The sequence below is a fragment of the Aotus nancymaae genome, unplaced genomic scaffold (genome assembly GCF_030222135.1).
Source record: "Aotus nancymaae isolate 86718 unplaced genomic scaffold, 86718_ANA_hifiasm-v0.15.2.pri h1tg000029l, whole genome shotgun sequence".
Lineage (NCBI taxonomy): Eukaryota > Metazoa > Chordata > Mammalia > Primates > Aotidae > Aotus > Aotus nancymaae.
In genome coordinates, this window is record NW_026988442.1 from 52,891,992 (window position 1) to 52,909,793 (window position 17,802).

The 17,802-nt window shown below is 35.2% G+C and overlaps 1 protein-coding gene across 22 annotated transcripts in view; it reads left to right on the forward strand.

Moving 5' to 3' along the window:
• BAZ2B (bromodomain adjacent to zinc finger domain 2B) overlaps window positions 1-17,802 on the forward strand; it is a 432,545-nt gene that overhangs the window by 243,632 nt on the left and 171,111 nt on the right. For all 22 annotated transcript variants that reach the window (XM_064382711.1, XM_064382695.1, XM_064382705.1 and 19 more), the window contains one exon: window positions 12,839-12,985. In XM_064382711.1, the coding sequence (XP_064238781.1) occupies window positions 12,841-12,985 (145 nt within the window). In that variant the 5' untranslated portion in view covers window positions 12,839-12,840. The remainder of the gene's footprint in view (window positions 1-12,838; window positions 12,986-17,802) is intronic.

Below are 17,802 nucleotides of genomic sequence, written 5' to 3' on the forward strand. Positions count from 1 at the left end.
TTTGTTTAATATTTTCTAATGTGGATAATTGAAATAGACTGAAAAGTATAAAAAAATAAGAAGTATAAAAACAAATTAAAGTCATAACTTCACCATTCTGAGAACCATTGTTAACATTTTGGTGTATTTCTTTTTTTGTTGTCGTTCTTTTTTATTTTCAAATTTTGTGGGTACATGGTGTATATTGTAGGGTACATGAGATATTTTGATACAGGCATACAATGCATTATATTCACATCAGGATAAATGGGATATGCATCACCTCAAGTATTTATCCTTTCTTTGTGTTAAAAACAATCCAATTCCTGGCAGGTGTGGTGGCTTATGCCTGTAATCCCAGCGCTTTGGGAGGCCCAGGTGGGTGGATCACTTGAGGTCAGGAGCTCAAGACCAGCCTGGCTAACATGGTGAAATCCCATCTCTATTAAAAACACAAAAATTAGCCAGGCATGGCAGCAGGCACCTGTAGTCCCAGCTACTTGGGAGGCGTGAGGTGGAAGAATCCCTGGAACCCAGGAGGTGGAGGTTGCCCAAGCTGAGATTTACACCACTGTACTCCAGCCTGAGTGACAGCAAGACTCCATCTCAAAAAAAAAAAAAAAATCCAATTCTTCGTGTTAAAAAACAAAACAAAACAAAAAAAACAGTTGGGCCATGGCCTGTAATCCTCATCTTTTTGTGATGAATTTCTGTGTGTCCTTTGAGCTTCTTGTATTTGAATGTCTAGATCTCAACTGAGGCCAAGGATGTTTTTCTCAATTATTTTTTCAAATAAGTTTTCCAAACGTAGATTTTTCTTCTTTCTCTGGAACACTAATTATTATTCATACATTTGGTCATTTAACATAATCCCAGACTTCTTGGAGGCTTTGTTTGTTTTTTTAAAATTCTTTTTTTTTTTTTAATCATTGATTGGGTTAATTTGAAAGTCTTCAAGCTCTGAAGTTCTTTCTTCTGCTTGTTTGATTCTCTTGTTGAAACTTGGAAAGGAAATAGTGAATAGATAATAAATCAGTTAAAACCTCCTCAAGTAGGTGATTGACACACATGTCAGCATCTAGGTGTTTGGGATGGAGAACTAGGAATATACCCACTATGAGGTAATAAGATTTAATTTGAAGATACCTTGTACAGTGGTTTGAAATTGGAAATTAAAGACCAGGACAGTGAAACCACCTCCTACTTGAAGGTGAGGACTCAGACTCTGACGTCACAGTGAATAGATTAGATAGCCATATTATTAAGAACTGGAATGAGGCCAATATTTATTAGACCAGTGGTTTGCTACCTTTTTAAAAAAGCCACGGGACCCTTCCTTTAAACAAAATCTCACATAGAATCACTATGTACAAAACATATACAAGAAGATCCTTGACACAAGCAGTTGGTATGTGTGCCAGAGCTAGAGCCTCTATTTCAAGGTTACTGGGAGTAGGTTCCCCACTTCCTAAGCCTTAAAGGTACCCTAAGACTCTGGAGCATTTTGAAAGGTAATTTCTAGCAATAACAGACCTTTAGAAATTTTTCTCTTCGACCGGGCATGCTGGCTCAAGCCTGTAATCCCAGCACTTTGGGAGGCCGAGGTGGGTGGATCATGAGGTCAAGAGATCGAGACCATCCTGGTCAACATGGTGAAACCCCGTCTCTACTAATACAAAAAATTAGCTGGGCATGGTGGCGCGTGCCTGTAATCCCAGCTACTCAGGAGGCTGAGGCAGGAGAATTGCCTGAACCCAGGAGGCGGAGGTTGCGGTGAGCCGAGATTGCGCCATTGCACTCCAGCCTGGGTAACAAGAGCGAAACTCCGTCTCAAAAAAAAAAGAAATTTTTCTCTTTTTGTTGACTTAACTGTCATTAATACAATCACATGGTAAAACAAACAAGCACAAAAAATATATGGTGGAAAATAATTCTCCCACCCTAGAATCCAATTTCCCCATCCCTTCACCTAGAAGTAAATACAGTTACCAATTTCTTATATATTTTTCTAGAAATATTCTTGAGCATACAGGGATATCAATATATCCCCCTCTTATCTTTCTTTATCACAAATGCGATCTTGCTATTTATAGTCTCCCCCACCTTGCTCTTTACATTTAACATATTAGATAGTATAGGACTACCTCATTCTTTTTAATACCTGCATAGTAATCTAGTAAAGATTTTTTAAATTTAATTTAACAATTCTTTACTGATGGAAATGCGTTTTTAATAGTCTTTTGCAATTATAGTCGTGGAATAAATATCCTTTATGTTTACCTTTACCAGTTTGTTTGAGTATATTTCTAGACGTTTGAGTAGGAAAGTGGTAATAATAAGAAAACAAACCTAATGTGAGGGTGACCAGCACCAAAAAAAAAAGAGAAAAACCCACAGTTTTTGCATGGTATTCACAACCTTTTATCCTCGCTTTGTTCTTTAAGAGGTGTATTGTTTCTGTTATGTGGTTCTGCATCTTTCCTATTAAAGCAGATTTTTAATTTTAGTTAATTAGACATGCTTCCTGGGCTTCTGAGTATACCTGGATATTTTATATCCAAACATGATTTCTGTTTGATTCTGTGCTTTAGTTTTTCAGTCTCATGCGTTGGTCTTAGTTGCTTTCCAGAACTATCTTAGATATTCTAATTAAAATTTTAATTGTGTTTCTTAGTTAAGCAAAGTTTTAGGCCTTTGCTTGTTCTTTGGAGCCCCTTGGATTTGTAGATGAAAGGATTGGCTAACCAGACACTGTCTCTCTTTTTATCTTTCTAACCTTTGTCTCCTTGTTAGACATTTCTAAGTCTAGTTAGTATTTAAATTCACAGACTCTAACTACAGTTTAGTTGATCCATAGATAGTAAATCTGACTCAAATCTTACTCTTTTATATCTTTTTCATATGTCTTAGGATGATGTCTTCCCCACAGATAGCTCATTGCAAAGGAATATTTAATCCTTTGGATGGAAAGGGATACTCTGAATATATTATTTACTGAACAATATGAAAACCACTGCTTTTATGCTTGGATAATTTCTCACCATCAGGTCTCTTGAGGTGAAAGTCCGACAAGAGCAAATCTTTAAAAGATTTAACAGAAATCTATAATTTAACATGATATGCTTATTTGGAGATAGAATCAAGACCAATGAAAAGAATGATAAGGACAAAATGGAATTAAGTTGTTAAATATTTTAATGCAGTATTAATTTTGTGTTTTTTGTTGGTTTGGGAGGTCAGTTGTTTTTAACCACCAAGTTTATAAAACTCAAAATAGAAACTTGAGAGCTAGTTTAATTCAATCTCGTAATTTTTTAGGTAAGGAAACTAATATTTACGGGAGTCTGAAACATGCTCAGTATCACAGGTTAACACACAGAACACTTGTTTGAGGATGTAATAAATCGTTTGTATATAATGGTAGTTAAATGTGTCAAGTGACAAAAAAAAGCAACTCATTTTACATATTCACATTTTAAATCACTACATACCATACTTAATTCCTCAAAATTCTGTTCCTGAAAAGGTAGTTAAATAAAAATTTTATGAATGGAATCTTTTTCCTATGAACATACTCTTTTCAAAGAATAATTTTGTCTGCTGTCTAATAAGGTATTTTGGCCACATCCCCTATTTCTAATGTCCTTTAACAGAAAATTTTTCATTTGTTGCCTGGTTTTTGTTTGTGTTTCACTATTTAATATCTTGAAGCTTTATGTGTTCAAATGTTCAGTTGCCTGGAAGTTATCTAAACAAATAGTTTTATATAAACCTTTCTCAGAATTTTTAGAAAATATTGAATTTATATGATAAAACTCTACTCTTAGTGGATGTAATAAGCCAAAAGAAGTAGCATAGTGACTACCTCCTGATATTCTTCCTAATTATCATATTTCTCTGAGGATACATTATAAAGAAAAAGTAAAGACTCACTGAATTTGCTGTGGTTTTGAACTTCCACAGAGAACTTTTGCTATTGTTAGTACAAATAAAATCATTTTTTAAAAAAAAAATGTTTTCGGAGAGATCCAAGATGACTGACCACTAGCAGCTCGGGATAGTAACTCCTAGTGAAAGTGCAGAGAACGAGAGGGCGCCACACTTTCAGACGAATTTTTGTTGCTCATAGACCAGGAGATTCCCAGTGGAGGAGCCCCACGGGTCGCTAGCGCGACTCTTGTGGCCGGCACGGCGGTTTTGCTGGCGCCTCAGTGTGGCAGTTCTTGGCGCAGAGTGAGCGGGACTGGGTCCCCTTTTGGCTGATTCCCGGGCAGAAAACCACCATCAATCTTATCACCGCTGTTTTGGCCGGCGCAGTGGATTGCTCAGATTTCGGCACTGGGAATCAACAAGTTGGACGTCCACTCAGAGACCTAATTTGAAAGTCGGAAATCACAAAGACGACAGGTGGATAAATTTACAATGATGGGAAGAAACCAGTGTAAAAAGGCTGAGAATACCCAAAATCAGAATGCCTCTCCCTCTACAGGTGATCACAGTTCCTCATCAGCAACGGAATAAGCCCTGATGGAGAACAAGTGCGTTCCATTAACAGAAGTAGACTTCAGAAGGTGGATGATAAGAAACTTCTGTGAATTAAAAGAACTTGCTCTAACCCATTGCAAAGAAACTAAGAACTTTGAAAAAAGGTTTGACGAAATGCTAACGAGAATAGACAATTTGGAGAGGAATATACGTGAATTAATGGAGCTGAAAAACACAACATGAGAACTTCGCGAAGAATGCATAAGTTTTAACAGTCGAATTGATCAAGCAGGAAAAAGGATATCAGAGTTCGAAGACCAACTTAACGAAATAAAATGAGAAGTCAAGATTAGAGGAAAAAAAGGATAAAAAAGAATGAGCAAAGTCTCCAAGAAATACGGGACTATGTGAAAAGACCTAATCTACGTTTGATAGGTGTACCTGAATGTGATGAAGAGAATGAATCCAAGTTGGAAAATACTCTTCAGGAGATTATTCAGGAAAACTTTCCCAACCTAGTAAGACAGGACAATATTCAACTCCAGGTAATACAGAGAACACCACAAAGATATTCCTCAAGAAGACCAACCCTAAGGCACATAATCGTCAGATTCACTAGGGTTGAAATGAAGGAGAAAATACTAAGAGCAGCTAGAGAGAAAGGTCAGGTTACCCACAAAGGGAAGCCTATCAGACTTACAGCAGATCTCTCAGCAGAAACCCTACAAGACAGAAAAGAGTGGGGGCCAATATTCACAATCCTTAAAGAAAAGAACTTTCAACCCAGAATTTCATATCCAGCCAGATTGAGCTTCAAAAGCGAAGGAAAAATAAAATCTTTTGCAAACAAGCAAGTACTTAGAGATTTTACCATCACCAGGCCTGCTTTGCAGAAGCTTCTGAAAGAAGCACTACACATATAAACGAACAACCAGTATCAGCCTTTCCAAAAATATATCCAGCTAGCATCAAATGGCAGTATTAAACTCATATATATTATTAACTGGATAAAAAGCCAAAACCCATCAGTACACTGTATCCAGACCCATCTCACATGCAATGATACACAAAGACTCAAAGGGACAGAGGAAGATTTACCAACCAAACGGAGAGCAAACATAAATAAATAAATAAAAAGCAGGAGTTGCAATTCTCACCTCTGATAAAATAGACCTTAAAGCAACAAAGATCAAAAGAGGCAAAAAAGGACATTACATAATGGTAAAAGGATCAATGCAACAAGAAGAGCTAATGATCCTACATATACACACACCCAATACAGGAGCACCCAGATACATAAGACAAGTTCTTAATGACTTATAAAGAGACTTAGCCTCCCACACAATAATAGTGGGAGACTGTAACATCACATTGTCAATATTAGACTGATCAACGAGATAGAAAATTAACAAGGATATCCAGGACTTGAATTCAGACCCAGAACAAGTAAACTTAATAAACATTTATAGAACTCTCCACTTCAAATACACAAAACATACATTCTTATCAGTACCATATCACACCTATTCCAAAAGTGACTACATAATTGCAAGTAAATCACTCCTCAATAATTGCATAGCATTTCATAGGTTTAAATGAAATATTGGTTGGCTGCTTATTTATTATTTTCTTCCCTTATTCCTTCCTGTCTCCATTGTTAAGCACAATTATTGGCATAAAAGAGGTTTTCAATTCCCATTTTTAGACTGCATTCTAGCCTGGGCAATAAAGCAATATTCCCGTTCTCTCTCCCTCTTTCTCTTCCTTTTTCTTCCTCTTCTTCATTCTTTTTTTTTTCTTTCTCTCTTTCTTCCTTTAAAAAAATGCTTTCAGGAAAAATATCTAAGTCTGTTTTTATTTGTAATTTCTGCATCTTTAATCTACAGCTATGCTTATTTTTTATTACTCTGCTTTTCTTGACTGAATATAGCTGTACTTTTAATACTAAAGTATCAGCACACCTGAAACACAGGGAACTGATCATGTTTACATATCTTAGGCAATGTGTCTTGGTCTCCCTGTTAGCACCTGTTCAGGTTTATACCTACCAGCTGTCAATGTTCATGAACTCTATGATTACACAAACCAGGAATATTTGAGATACATAAATTTGAAAAATATTATCATTAACAACTGATCATTGAATCCGTTTATAAATCATGCAGGGAAGAAGTTGTGGTCTGTCATTTTCATAAATTCTGATTTTTATTTGCTCTCATAACTGTTATAGATAAATGTCATTTTAGTAAAATACAGCAAATTTATGTTACCCAGTATGAGTGAGCATTGTGATGTATGTTAATTGCGTGTGATACATTATCAGTGCTTAAAAATTTGGATAAAATGTAAAATATTAGACTATTAGAGGGATGCTGACACAAAAGATATGTTGAGTATAATTTTATCACTTATTACAGTAGCTTTGGGTCATCAAAATCAGCTTGATTCATCTTATTATTATAGTTATATAGAATTCCTATTTAAAGTTTTAGCTAGGTGAATTTCAAATAATAACCTTTTTGATACTTTAGATCAGAGTTTTTCATTCATAGCAATACTAACAGTTTGATTTGGATAATTCTGTAGGGGAAAGACTGTCCTTCTTGTGCATTTTAGGGTATTTAGCAGCATCCCTGGCCTCTATCTCTCCTCAGTGTCATTAGCACTCCTCTAGTTGTGACAACCAAAAATGTCATCTAGATGTTCCCTGGTAGGAGAGATGGTGTGTCACAAAACCAAAATCACTGCTTTAGGTTACAGGAAAGATCTAAAATGAATCAAATCATTTGTAGTCCTTCATCTTCTGCACATTTTTCTCCCATGGTTCACATTTTTTTTTCACTGTAGTGTTTTGTGTTAATTTGTGGTTGTAGTTATCTTTACTCTTCTTACTAGTTAAGTTTCTTTGTGGTTTTTTGTTTTTGTTTTTGTTTTTGTTTTGAGATGGAGTCTTACTCTGTTGCCCAGGCTGGAGTGCAGTGGTGTGGCCTAGGCTCACTGCAAGCTCCACCTCCTGGGTTCCAGCAATTCTCCTGCCTCAGCCTCCCAAGTAGCTGGTATTACAGGCACCCACACACTACCACGTCATGCTAATTTTTGTAGTTTTTGTAGAGACAGGGTTTCACCATGTTGGACAGGCTGATCTCAAACTCCTGAACTCAAGCAATCCGTCCACCTTGGCCTCCTGACTTCAAACTACGCTACAAGGATCCAGTAGCCAAAACAGGATGGTACTGGTACCATAACAGATATATAGATCAATGGAACAGAACAGAGGCCTCAGAAATAACATCACACATCTACAACCATCTGATCTTTGACAAACCTGGCAACAACAAGCAATGGGGAAAGGATTCCATATTTAATAAATAGTGTTGGAAAACTAGTTAGCCATATACAGAAAGCTAAAACTGGACTCCTTGCATATACTGTGTATAAAAATTCACTCAAGATGGATTAAAGACTTAAGTAAGACCTAAAACCACAAGAAAGCCTAGAAGAAAACCTAAGCGATACCATTCAGGACATAGGCATGGGCAAAGACTTCATGACCAAAATACCAAAAGCAATGTCAACGATAGCCAAAATTGACAAATGGGGATCTCATTAAACTTAAGAGCTTCTGCACAGCAAAAGAAACTATCATCAGAGTGAATAGGCAGCCTACAGAGCGGGAGAAAAGTTTTGCAATCTGTCTATCTGACAAAGGGCTAATATCAAGAATCTACAAAGAACCTAAACAAATTTATAAGAAAAAAACAACCCCATCAAAAAGTCGGCAAAGGATATGAACAGACACTTCTCAAAAGAAGACATTTATGCGACAAAAAAAAAAAAATATATGAAAAAAGACTCATCATCACTGGTCATTAGAGAAATGCAAATCAAAACCACGATGAGATACCATCTCATGCCACTTAGAATGGTGATCATTAAAAAGTCAGGAAACAACAGATGCTGGAGAGGATGTGGAAAAATAGGAATGATTTTACACTGTTGGGAGTGTAAATTAGTTCAACCATTGTAGAAGACAGTGTGGTGATTCCCCAAGGATCTAGAACCAGAAATACCATTTGGCCCAGCAATCCCATTACTGAGTATATACCCAAAGGATTATAAATCATTCTACTATACAGACACATGCAGACGTACGTTTATTGCAGCACTATTCACAATAGCAAAGACTTGGAACCAATCCAAATGCCCATCAGTGATGGACTGGATAAAGAAAAGGTGACACATATATACCATATAATACTAGGCAACTATAAAAAAGGATGAGTTCATGTACTTGGCAGGGACATAGATAAAGTTGGAAACCATCATTCTCAGCAAACTAACACAAGAACAGTAAGCCAAACACCGCATGTTCTCACTCACAAGTGGGAGTTGAACAATGAGAACACATGGACACAGGAAGGGGAACATCACACTTTGGGGCCTACTGGGGGATGGGAGGTAGGGGAGGGATAGCATTAGGATAAATACCTAATGTAGAGGACGGGTTGATGGGTGCAGCAAACCACCATGGCACATGTATACCTATGTAACAAATCTGTATGTTCTGTACATGTACCCCAGAACTTAAAATGTAATAATAATAAAAAAAAGAATCTCAAAAAAAAAATCTGAATGAGTTTCTGCAGATTCTTACATTCTATGCTTGAATTATAAAGAATAATTCATGTGATAACGTATTTTGTCAATGTAAAATGAATGTATTAATTTTTCATCTTTATTTGTATTGTAGATGAAAAATCAGCTTATTTGAAAAATTTTAAGGGAACATACCTTACCATTGGTATCTATACAATTATTAGACATTAAATTCTTGACTCATAATCTATCTGGCTAAAAAATATAATGCCATGGTAAGGATAGATATAATCTATAAATGGTATAAATCTTATTCACTTTAACATGAATAATCTAGAATACCTTAAGGTTTCTTTTATTGCCACGTATACAGATGGGTAATTATATAAATAGATGTTTACTTATTAAAAACAATAGCTAACAAGTATTGAATGCTAGGTACTCTGCCCTTTACATGCATTATCTCATTTAATCCTCCCAACTACATCTTCTTCAAATAACTCATGAGGAAATTGAGAACTGAGAGAAATTATATACTTTTTACAAGATTATAACTAAAACCTTCAGACACAGTGTTTGAACCCAGATAATGTTTATTATCAAATGTCTCACTGACACAATGTAGTCTGTTCTTCATTCCTTTGAGATTTAGATTTTTATACTCTTTAACTCCAACGCATGTAATTTTTTTTTTTTTTTTTTTTAGTGCTTACTGTATGGAAGATTTTTTGTTTTTTTCTTTTTTTACTTTTTATTTTGAAATAATTTTAGAATTAAAAATAAAAAACAGAGCAACCTTGTTCTTTGAACAGTTTTACAATATGTTAAGTCAATGATTGTTTTGTGGATTTTTCACAATTATACAATTTCACAATTACAAAGGCATTGCCTTCTCACCTTTTAACTATCAAGTTGATGGCCAGGATTTCTTGTGCTTTAGCAGAGAATTATAGCAAATAAAACTGAAAGAATAATATTTAATTTAAAAAAGAAAATTTGAAGAGCTAATCCTTATAAATTTAGGCGCAAGACAATCTTTATTCTAGTGTAGTAAAGGCTAGAGTGGATTTGTTAAATTTCTATAAAATGAAAAAAAAGGATATGTATAAGATAAACTTCGAGTAGTTCACCCAATTTTTGGTTTTTAGAACTAAGAAATGCCTATTAAAAACAACAACTACTTAAGGCCAGTATGAGAGAATTAGTACTTTACATGTGAGGAAACTACTTAGCCACCTAAGAAATCTTAGGCTATAAATAAATATCTAATATCAAAATAGTTGAAATAAAATAATACATGAATATATAAAATAGTAAAATAATACATGAATATATAATAAGAGATTCTAAGGAAAATGGTTACATAAGCATATGTTTTTAAGAAGTTAAGTTTCTTCTTACTTAAATGAGGTAAAAGAAACAAAAATAGAAGAAAAAAAATTATACCTTTACTGAAACTAAAAAAGGCCCCAGCCTTATACTACTAGCTCTAGTTTTACTCTCATTGCCAGGTTTAAATTTTATTTTTAAGCAGTGCTGTAGCAAACAAAGTTGTATATATTACTTTACCTAATGATACTTTATTTCTGTGTGTGTGTGTGTGTGTGTGTGTGTATGCATTTGTACATCTGCATTTATTTATTTAAATAAATATTCAGATTAAATCTTCAGGGAAAGTAATATCCAGTAAGCTGTATGTGTGCAAAAGAAGCAGTTTTGCCTTCTGGATATTTCTTTTGCTTTCTGGATTTTCCTTACTTTAGTCCTGAATCAGGTTTTATCAACAATAAGAAATACCCACACTTCATAGCATATTATCTTATAAAAAAAAATGACTATTTTATGTTGAGTTCTTATATGCCAAGTACTCAGCTAAAGTGCATATCTTATTATGTCACCAAATTATTTCTGCTGTGGAGTACAAAGGCAACTTTTTTTAAACACCTTCCATTATATATTTAAGTAGCAAATAGAATTCTTGAAGACAATGAAGGTACCAGCTATAAAGAAAACATAACCTTTTCCTAAACTCTCTTCTAGGTAAAGAATCCATTTTTTTGTATCTAGTGAAATTAGACTTGGTAACAATAATTTATAAGGGCCTTACCATTAGACAGCCACATGTCTCAGAGTTCATTACTTACTATTGCTGACCCAGAACCTGCCCTTTAGACATTAGTTGTGTGCAGCCATCAGTAGTAACTATGCCTTTCCCATAATGAATTCTGATAAAGAGAAATACAGATTCTGTTAAGAATATGGACAGACTCATCATAGCAGTACTGTTATCTGTGGAAGTGATTTACAGCAATACCAGAATATGAAGGGAATTTTTGAACTCTATATGATTGAAAAGCTGATAGAAATGGTCTTACTAATGATGTTATATGTTGATTTGAGATTACCTTCCCCATATATATCTATCTTATGAGAAAACTTATCTACATACTTTATGGATTCAGTCAACAATTAGGCAAACACTAGCCTTGCATTATTTTAATGAGTCCATATTTTAAAATAAAATCCAACTTAGTAAATATACAGTTATTCTGTGAGTTGCCTGTAGAATTCAATACAGAAATCTTTCTGTAGTTAGATTATTTAAATGGTGAGAGTTTTCATGTGGCTGATCATATTGTAGGTAAGCAGTATTTTTTTTCTTATTGTAGATTGTATTCTCTTTAAAACATCTGTGAATTTAATGACTTTCTTGCTTGATTGTGGGATCAGTGCATGCATAGAGTATTAAAATGAATATAAAATTCCCATTATATTCCAGATTATTAATATCAGCATCAGCTTTTGCAATAAAACCAATGCAAGACTGTACCTACAAAGCCAAACAAATTAATAAAGATGATTAGAAGTGCTTTTGTCATTTTTTTTTTTTTTTTTTGAGACAGAGTTTTGCTCTTGTCACCCAGGCTGGAGTGTAGTGGCGTGATCTTGGCTCACTGCAATCTCTGCCTCCCAGGTACAAGCAGTTCTACTGCCTCAGCCTCCCAAGTAGCTGAGATTACAGGCAGCCGCCACTATACCCAGCTAATTTTTATATTTTTGGTAGAGATGGGGTTTCACCATGTTGGCCAGGCTGGTCTCAAAGTCCTGACCTCGGGTGATCTGCCCGCCTCAGCCTCTCAAAGTGTTGAGATTACAGGTGTGAGCCACCGCTCCTGGCCTGTTTTTGTCATTTTAAATGGGTCACATACTAAGGCTATTTTGAAATCATGATTTAAATTTGCCTCCAGTAAAACTCTGAAATGTATTTGCCTTTTTTGAGGGGTGGGGGGGTGTTCACTGTATTGGGGATTCCCAGGCCGGATTCTAGGACACCAAAGACCTACAAGTATATTGCAATCTGGATTTAGAAGATAAAGATGCAGTCCATTCAAATATGGTGGTATTTTTTTTATTGTTGATTAAGGTAACATAGGAATTATGTTGCAAGTGAATAGACGAGATTTGGGATAAGATGAATATAACATGTTAATTTATGGTTGTGGCAACACATATTTGTGTGAAATTACTATATTCAAACCACTATTAACTTTTGGGGTATAAGAAAACTCAAGAGAAGTTAGTATACTTAAACTTATCTCATAAGTTGGTATTTTAAATTATATTGTTTTTATCTACTCCATATTTTATCTTTCCAAAGGACATATATTTCTAAATTTATTTTATACTTTTAAAAGTATACAAAAATCTTTAAATATGTTGAATTCTTTTGAAAAAACTTTTATCGGATACTGAGAATTAACATTTTCCTTTCTCATAGACATGGAGTCTGGAGAACGGTTACCATCCTCAGTAGCCTCCTCTACTACACCACCTTCATCTTCGACACCTTCTGTGGCTTCAGTAGTTTCAAAAGGTGGCCTTTCCACTGGAGTTGCTTCACTTAGCTCTACAATCAACCCATGTGGTAAATTCCCTTTATTAACTCAATTGTAAAATGCCATTCTTTTAATAATTTGCGTAGTATTTTACTGTGCTCTGAATAAAATCTTCTCATGACTTGCATTGACTTGTTGAATAAAGGCTAGGTTAAACACCTAGTCTTTTTGCTTTTTCTAGATTTTACACTGGGCTAGCACTGGGTATTCCATGCTTGTTAGGAATTGTCTTTGAGAGTTGAATCTTGATATCTTAATATGTTTTATCATTTTAATTAATAAATTAGTAAAGTCTTTTAAAACAATAGGCCCATGAAGGGATGAAATACAAGGAAGTCCTTGGTAGACACTGCCCTAGATTTGCTTCCAGTATTTGAAATGACCTTTGTAAACTCCAGCTACTCCAGTTCACAGATGTATACTAAGGCAGATCATTTACTTGATGAAAAATATTTTTAAAGTTTAGAGCATAACAAGTTTTTCTTAAACAGGAATAAAATTTATATTTGCCTAAAAGGAGAGCTTTATTTCAGAAATGAAAATATCCTCACTTTTGATTAATTAGGTAGAAGATATCTTTACCTCCCAAAATCACTCTTGGCTCTTTTACACAGTTTTGATAGAATACATCCCTTTTATTAAATACCTAAAATTAATTAATTCATTTATTAATTGATAGGAAGCATTTTAACTTTAACTATTCCTTATAGATCATTTCATGTTTATAAACAGTAACCTAAACAATATTTTACTTATTCATATTTAAACCTGAAACTTTTGCATAAATATAATGCATAAATATTTGCCTACAAAATATACTAGCAAATTGTCAAATAAATGTTTTCAATTATTTTTGTTTTTCCAATCAATGGAATCACAAGAAGGATGTCATTTTGTCATTATATTATCATTGAACCATTTTCTAATATATTCTTAGGGATTACAAAATAACTAAAATAGCACTATGTATTTTTTTAAAATTAGTATAATTTCTGCTCCACCCTGTGTACAGTCTTCATCAAGTAATTAACAAGTTTGTTCACATTTCCTGTATATGTAAAATGATGGCTGGACTGTAAAGTGTCTAAGCCTCTGATGATATACTATGTTCAAAAATAACAATGCTATGATTGACTTTTTACTTAGATAACTTTATGTAAATGATTGCACACAGTTGTACTTGTGTAATTATATTTTCCTGTTTTTTTTTAAACTCTTCTTTCTCTTTCCTTTGTTGTGAGCTCCTTTCAGTGTATTCTAATCTGCTGTCTTTGTATTTATTTCTGAATTAGTCTTTAATATACATAGTATTCCAAAAGAAATGTCTTTTCTTATGTTGAAGGCTTCAGTAGCATCCTTGAGTACAGGTTCTGAGTTTTCTGAACACTTTTTTCTCATTTAGTTTTCTGAATTAGTGACATTGGAATTGCTTGTGATTCTCATGAGTCATATGTTGGGCACTACTTTTTGTTTGTTAGTATATGGTTGGAAACTGCAGAAAGGATGGAGTATGCTCAGTTGCTGAATAACATTGGAGATCTTGTCTATAAAGAAATGCATTTTTTTATCATTATTTGGTACTAGTAAAAAAGGATGTAGAGTATTTATATTAAGATGCTTATTTTGAATGAAAGTATAATTCCGTTTACCCAGAAATATATCATTTATTAACACAGATTTTTAGTACCTACAACATGAGTTTTTTCATTTTGTAGGTAAAATAGTTTTTTTAACTTTCACAGCGTTGTAGTCTATGTTTAAAATAAAGCTTTTTACAGCAGCCCTAGTCAAGGACTTACAGATAAAACTCCCATCTCCCTGGGACAGAGCACCTAGGGGAAGGGGTGGCAGTGGGTGTAGCTTCAGCAGACTTAAATGTTCCTGCCTGCTGGCTCTGAACAGAGCAGCAGATCTCCCAGCATAGCACTTAAGCTCACTAAGGGGCAGACTGCTTCCTCAAGTGAATCTCTGACCCCCATGCCCCCTGACTAGGAGACGCCTCCCAGCAGGGGTCGACAGACACTTCATATAGGAGAGCTCCGGCTGGCATCTGGCAAGTGCCCCTCTGGGAAGAAGCTTCCAGAGGAATGGACAGGCAGCAATCTTTGCTATTCTTCAGCCTCTGCTGGTGAAACTCCAGCAGACCTGCAGCAGAGAGGCCTGACTATTAGAATGAAAATTAACAAACAGAATGGAATAGCATCAACATCAACGAAGAGGATGTCCACACAAAAACCCCATCTGAACGTCACCAGCATCAAAGACCAAAGGTAGATAAGTCCATGAATATAAGAAAAACCAGTGCAAAAAGGCTGAAAATTCCAAAAACCAGAACACCTCTTCTCCTCCAAAGAATCACAACTCTCACCAGCAAGGGTGCAAAACTGTACAGAGAATAAGTTTGGTGAATTGACAGAAGTAGGCTTCAGAAGGCGGGTAATAACAAACTCCTCCAAGCTAAAGGGACATGTACTAACTCAATGCAAGGAAGCTAAGAACCTTGAAAAAAGGTTAGAGGAATTGCTAACTAGAATAACCAGTTTAGAGAAGAACATAAATGACCTGATGGAGCTGAAAAACACAGCACGAGAACTTCGTGAAGCATACACAAGTATCAGTAGCCGAATCAATCAAGCAGAAGAAAGGATATCAAACATTGAAGATCAACTTAATGAAATAAAGCATGAAGACAAGGTTAGAGAAAAAAGAGTGAAAAGGAATTAAGAAAGCCTCCAAGAAATACGGGATTATGTGAAAAGACCAAACCTACATTTGATTGGTGTGCCTGAAAATGATGGGGAGAATAGAAGCACGTTGAAAAACACTCTTCAGGATATTATCCAGGAGAACTTCCCCAACCTAGCAAGACAGGCCAACATTCAAATTCAGGAAATACACAAAGATAATCCTCAAGAAGAGCAACCCCAAGACACATAATCATCAGATTCACCAAGGTTGAATTGAAGGAAAAAATGTTAAGGGTAGCCAGTGAGAAGTTGGGCTACCCACAAAGGGAAGCCCATCAGACTAACAGCAGATATCTCTGCTGAAACCCTACAAGCCAGAAGAGAGTGGGGGCCAATATTCAACATTCTTAAAGAAAAGAATTTTCAACCCAGAATTTCCTATCCAGCCAAACTAAACTTCATAAGTGAAGGAGAAATAAAATCCTTTACAGACAAGCACCTGCTGAGAGATTTTTGTCACCACCAGGCCTGCCTTACAAGAGCTTCTGAAGGAAGCACTAAATATGGAAAGGGAAAAACTGGTACCAGCCACTGCAAAAACATACCAAATTGAAAAGACCATTGACACTACGAAGAAACTGCATCAATGAACAGGCAAAATAACCAGCTACCACCATAATGACAGGATCAAATTTACACATAACAATATTAACCTTAAATGTAAATGGGCTAAATGCCCCAATTAATTAAAATATACAGATTGGCAAATTGGATGAAGAGTCAGGACCCATCAGTGTGCTGTATTCAAGAGACCCATCTCACATGCAAAGACACACCTAGTCTCAAAATAAAGGGATGGAGGAATATTTACCAAGCAAATGGAAAGAGGAAGAAAAGCAGGGATTGCAATCCTAGTTTCTGATAAAACAGACTTTAAACCAACAAAGATCAAAAAAGACAAAGAAGGGCATTACATAATGGTAAAGGGATCAATGCAACAAGAAGAGCTAACTATAATAATACATAATTATTATACACATAATACAAGAGCACCCAGATTCATAAAACAAGTCCTTAGAGACATACAAAGAGAATTAGACTCCCACACAATAATAGTGGGAGACTTTAACACCCCACTGCCAATATTAGACAGATCAACGAGACAGAAAATTAACAAGGATATTGAGGACTTTAACTCAGCTCTGGACCAAGTGGACCTAATAGATATCTGTAGAACTTTCCACCCCAAATCAACAGAATATACATTCTCAGCACCACATCACACTTATTATAAAATTTATCACATAATTGGAAGTAAAACACTCCTCAGCAAATGCAAAAGAATGGAAATCATAGCAAACAGTCTCTCAAACCATAGTGCAATCAAATTAGACCTCAGGATTAAGATAAGCACTCAAAACTGCACAACTACATGGAAACTGAACAACCTGCTCCTGAATGACTATTGGGTAAATAACAAAATTAAGGCAGAAATAAATAACATTTTTGAAACCAATGTGAACAAAGATACAATGTACCAGAATATCTGAGACATATTTAAAGCAGTGTTTAGAGGGAAATTTATAGCACTAACTGCCGACAGGACAAAGCGGGAAAGATATAAAATTGACACCCTAACATCACAATTAAAAGACCTAGAGAAGCAAGAGCAAACAAATTCAAAAGCTAGCAAAAGATAAGAAATAACTAAGATCAGAGCAGAACTGAAGGAGACAGAGACACAACAAACCCTTCAAAAACATCAATGAATCCAGGAGCTGGGTTTTTGAAAAGATCAACAAAATAGATAGATTGCTAGTCAGACTAATAAAGAAGAAAAAAGAGAAGAATCGAACAAATGCAATAAAAAAATGATAAAGAGGATATCGCCACTGATGCCACAGAATTACCAACTACCATCAGAGAATACTATAAACACCTCTATGCAAATAAACTAGAAAATCTAGATGAAATGGATAAATTCCTGGACATACAAAGAGAATTAGACTCCCAAGACTAAACCAGGAGGAAGTTGAATTCCAGAATAGACCAATAACAAGTTCTGAAGTTGAGGCAGTACTTAATAGCCTACCAGTCAGAAAAAGCCCAGGACCAGACAGATTCACAGCTGAATTCTACCAGAGGTACAAAGAGGAGCT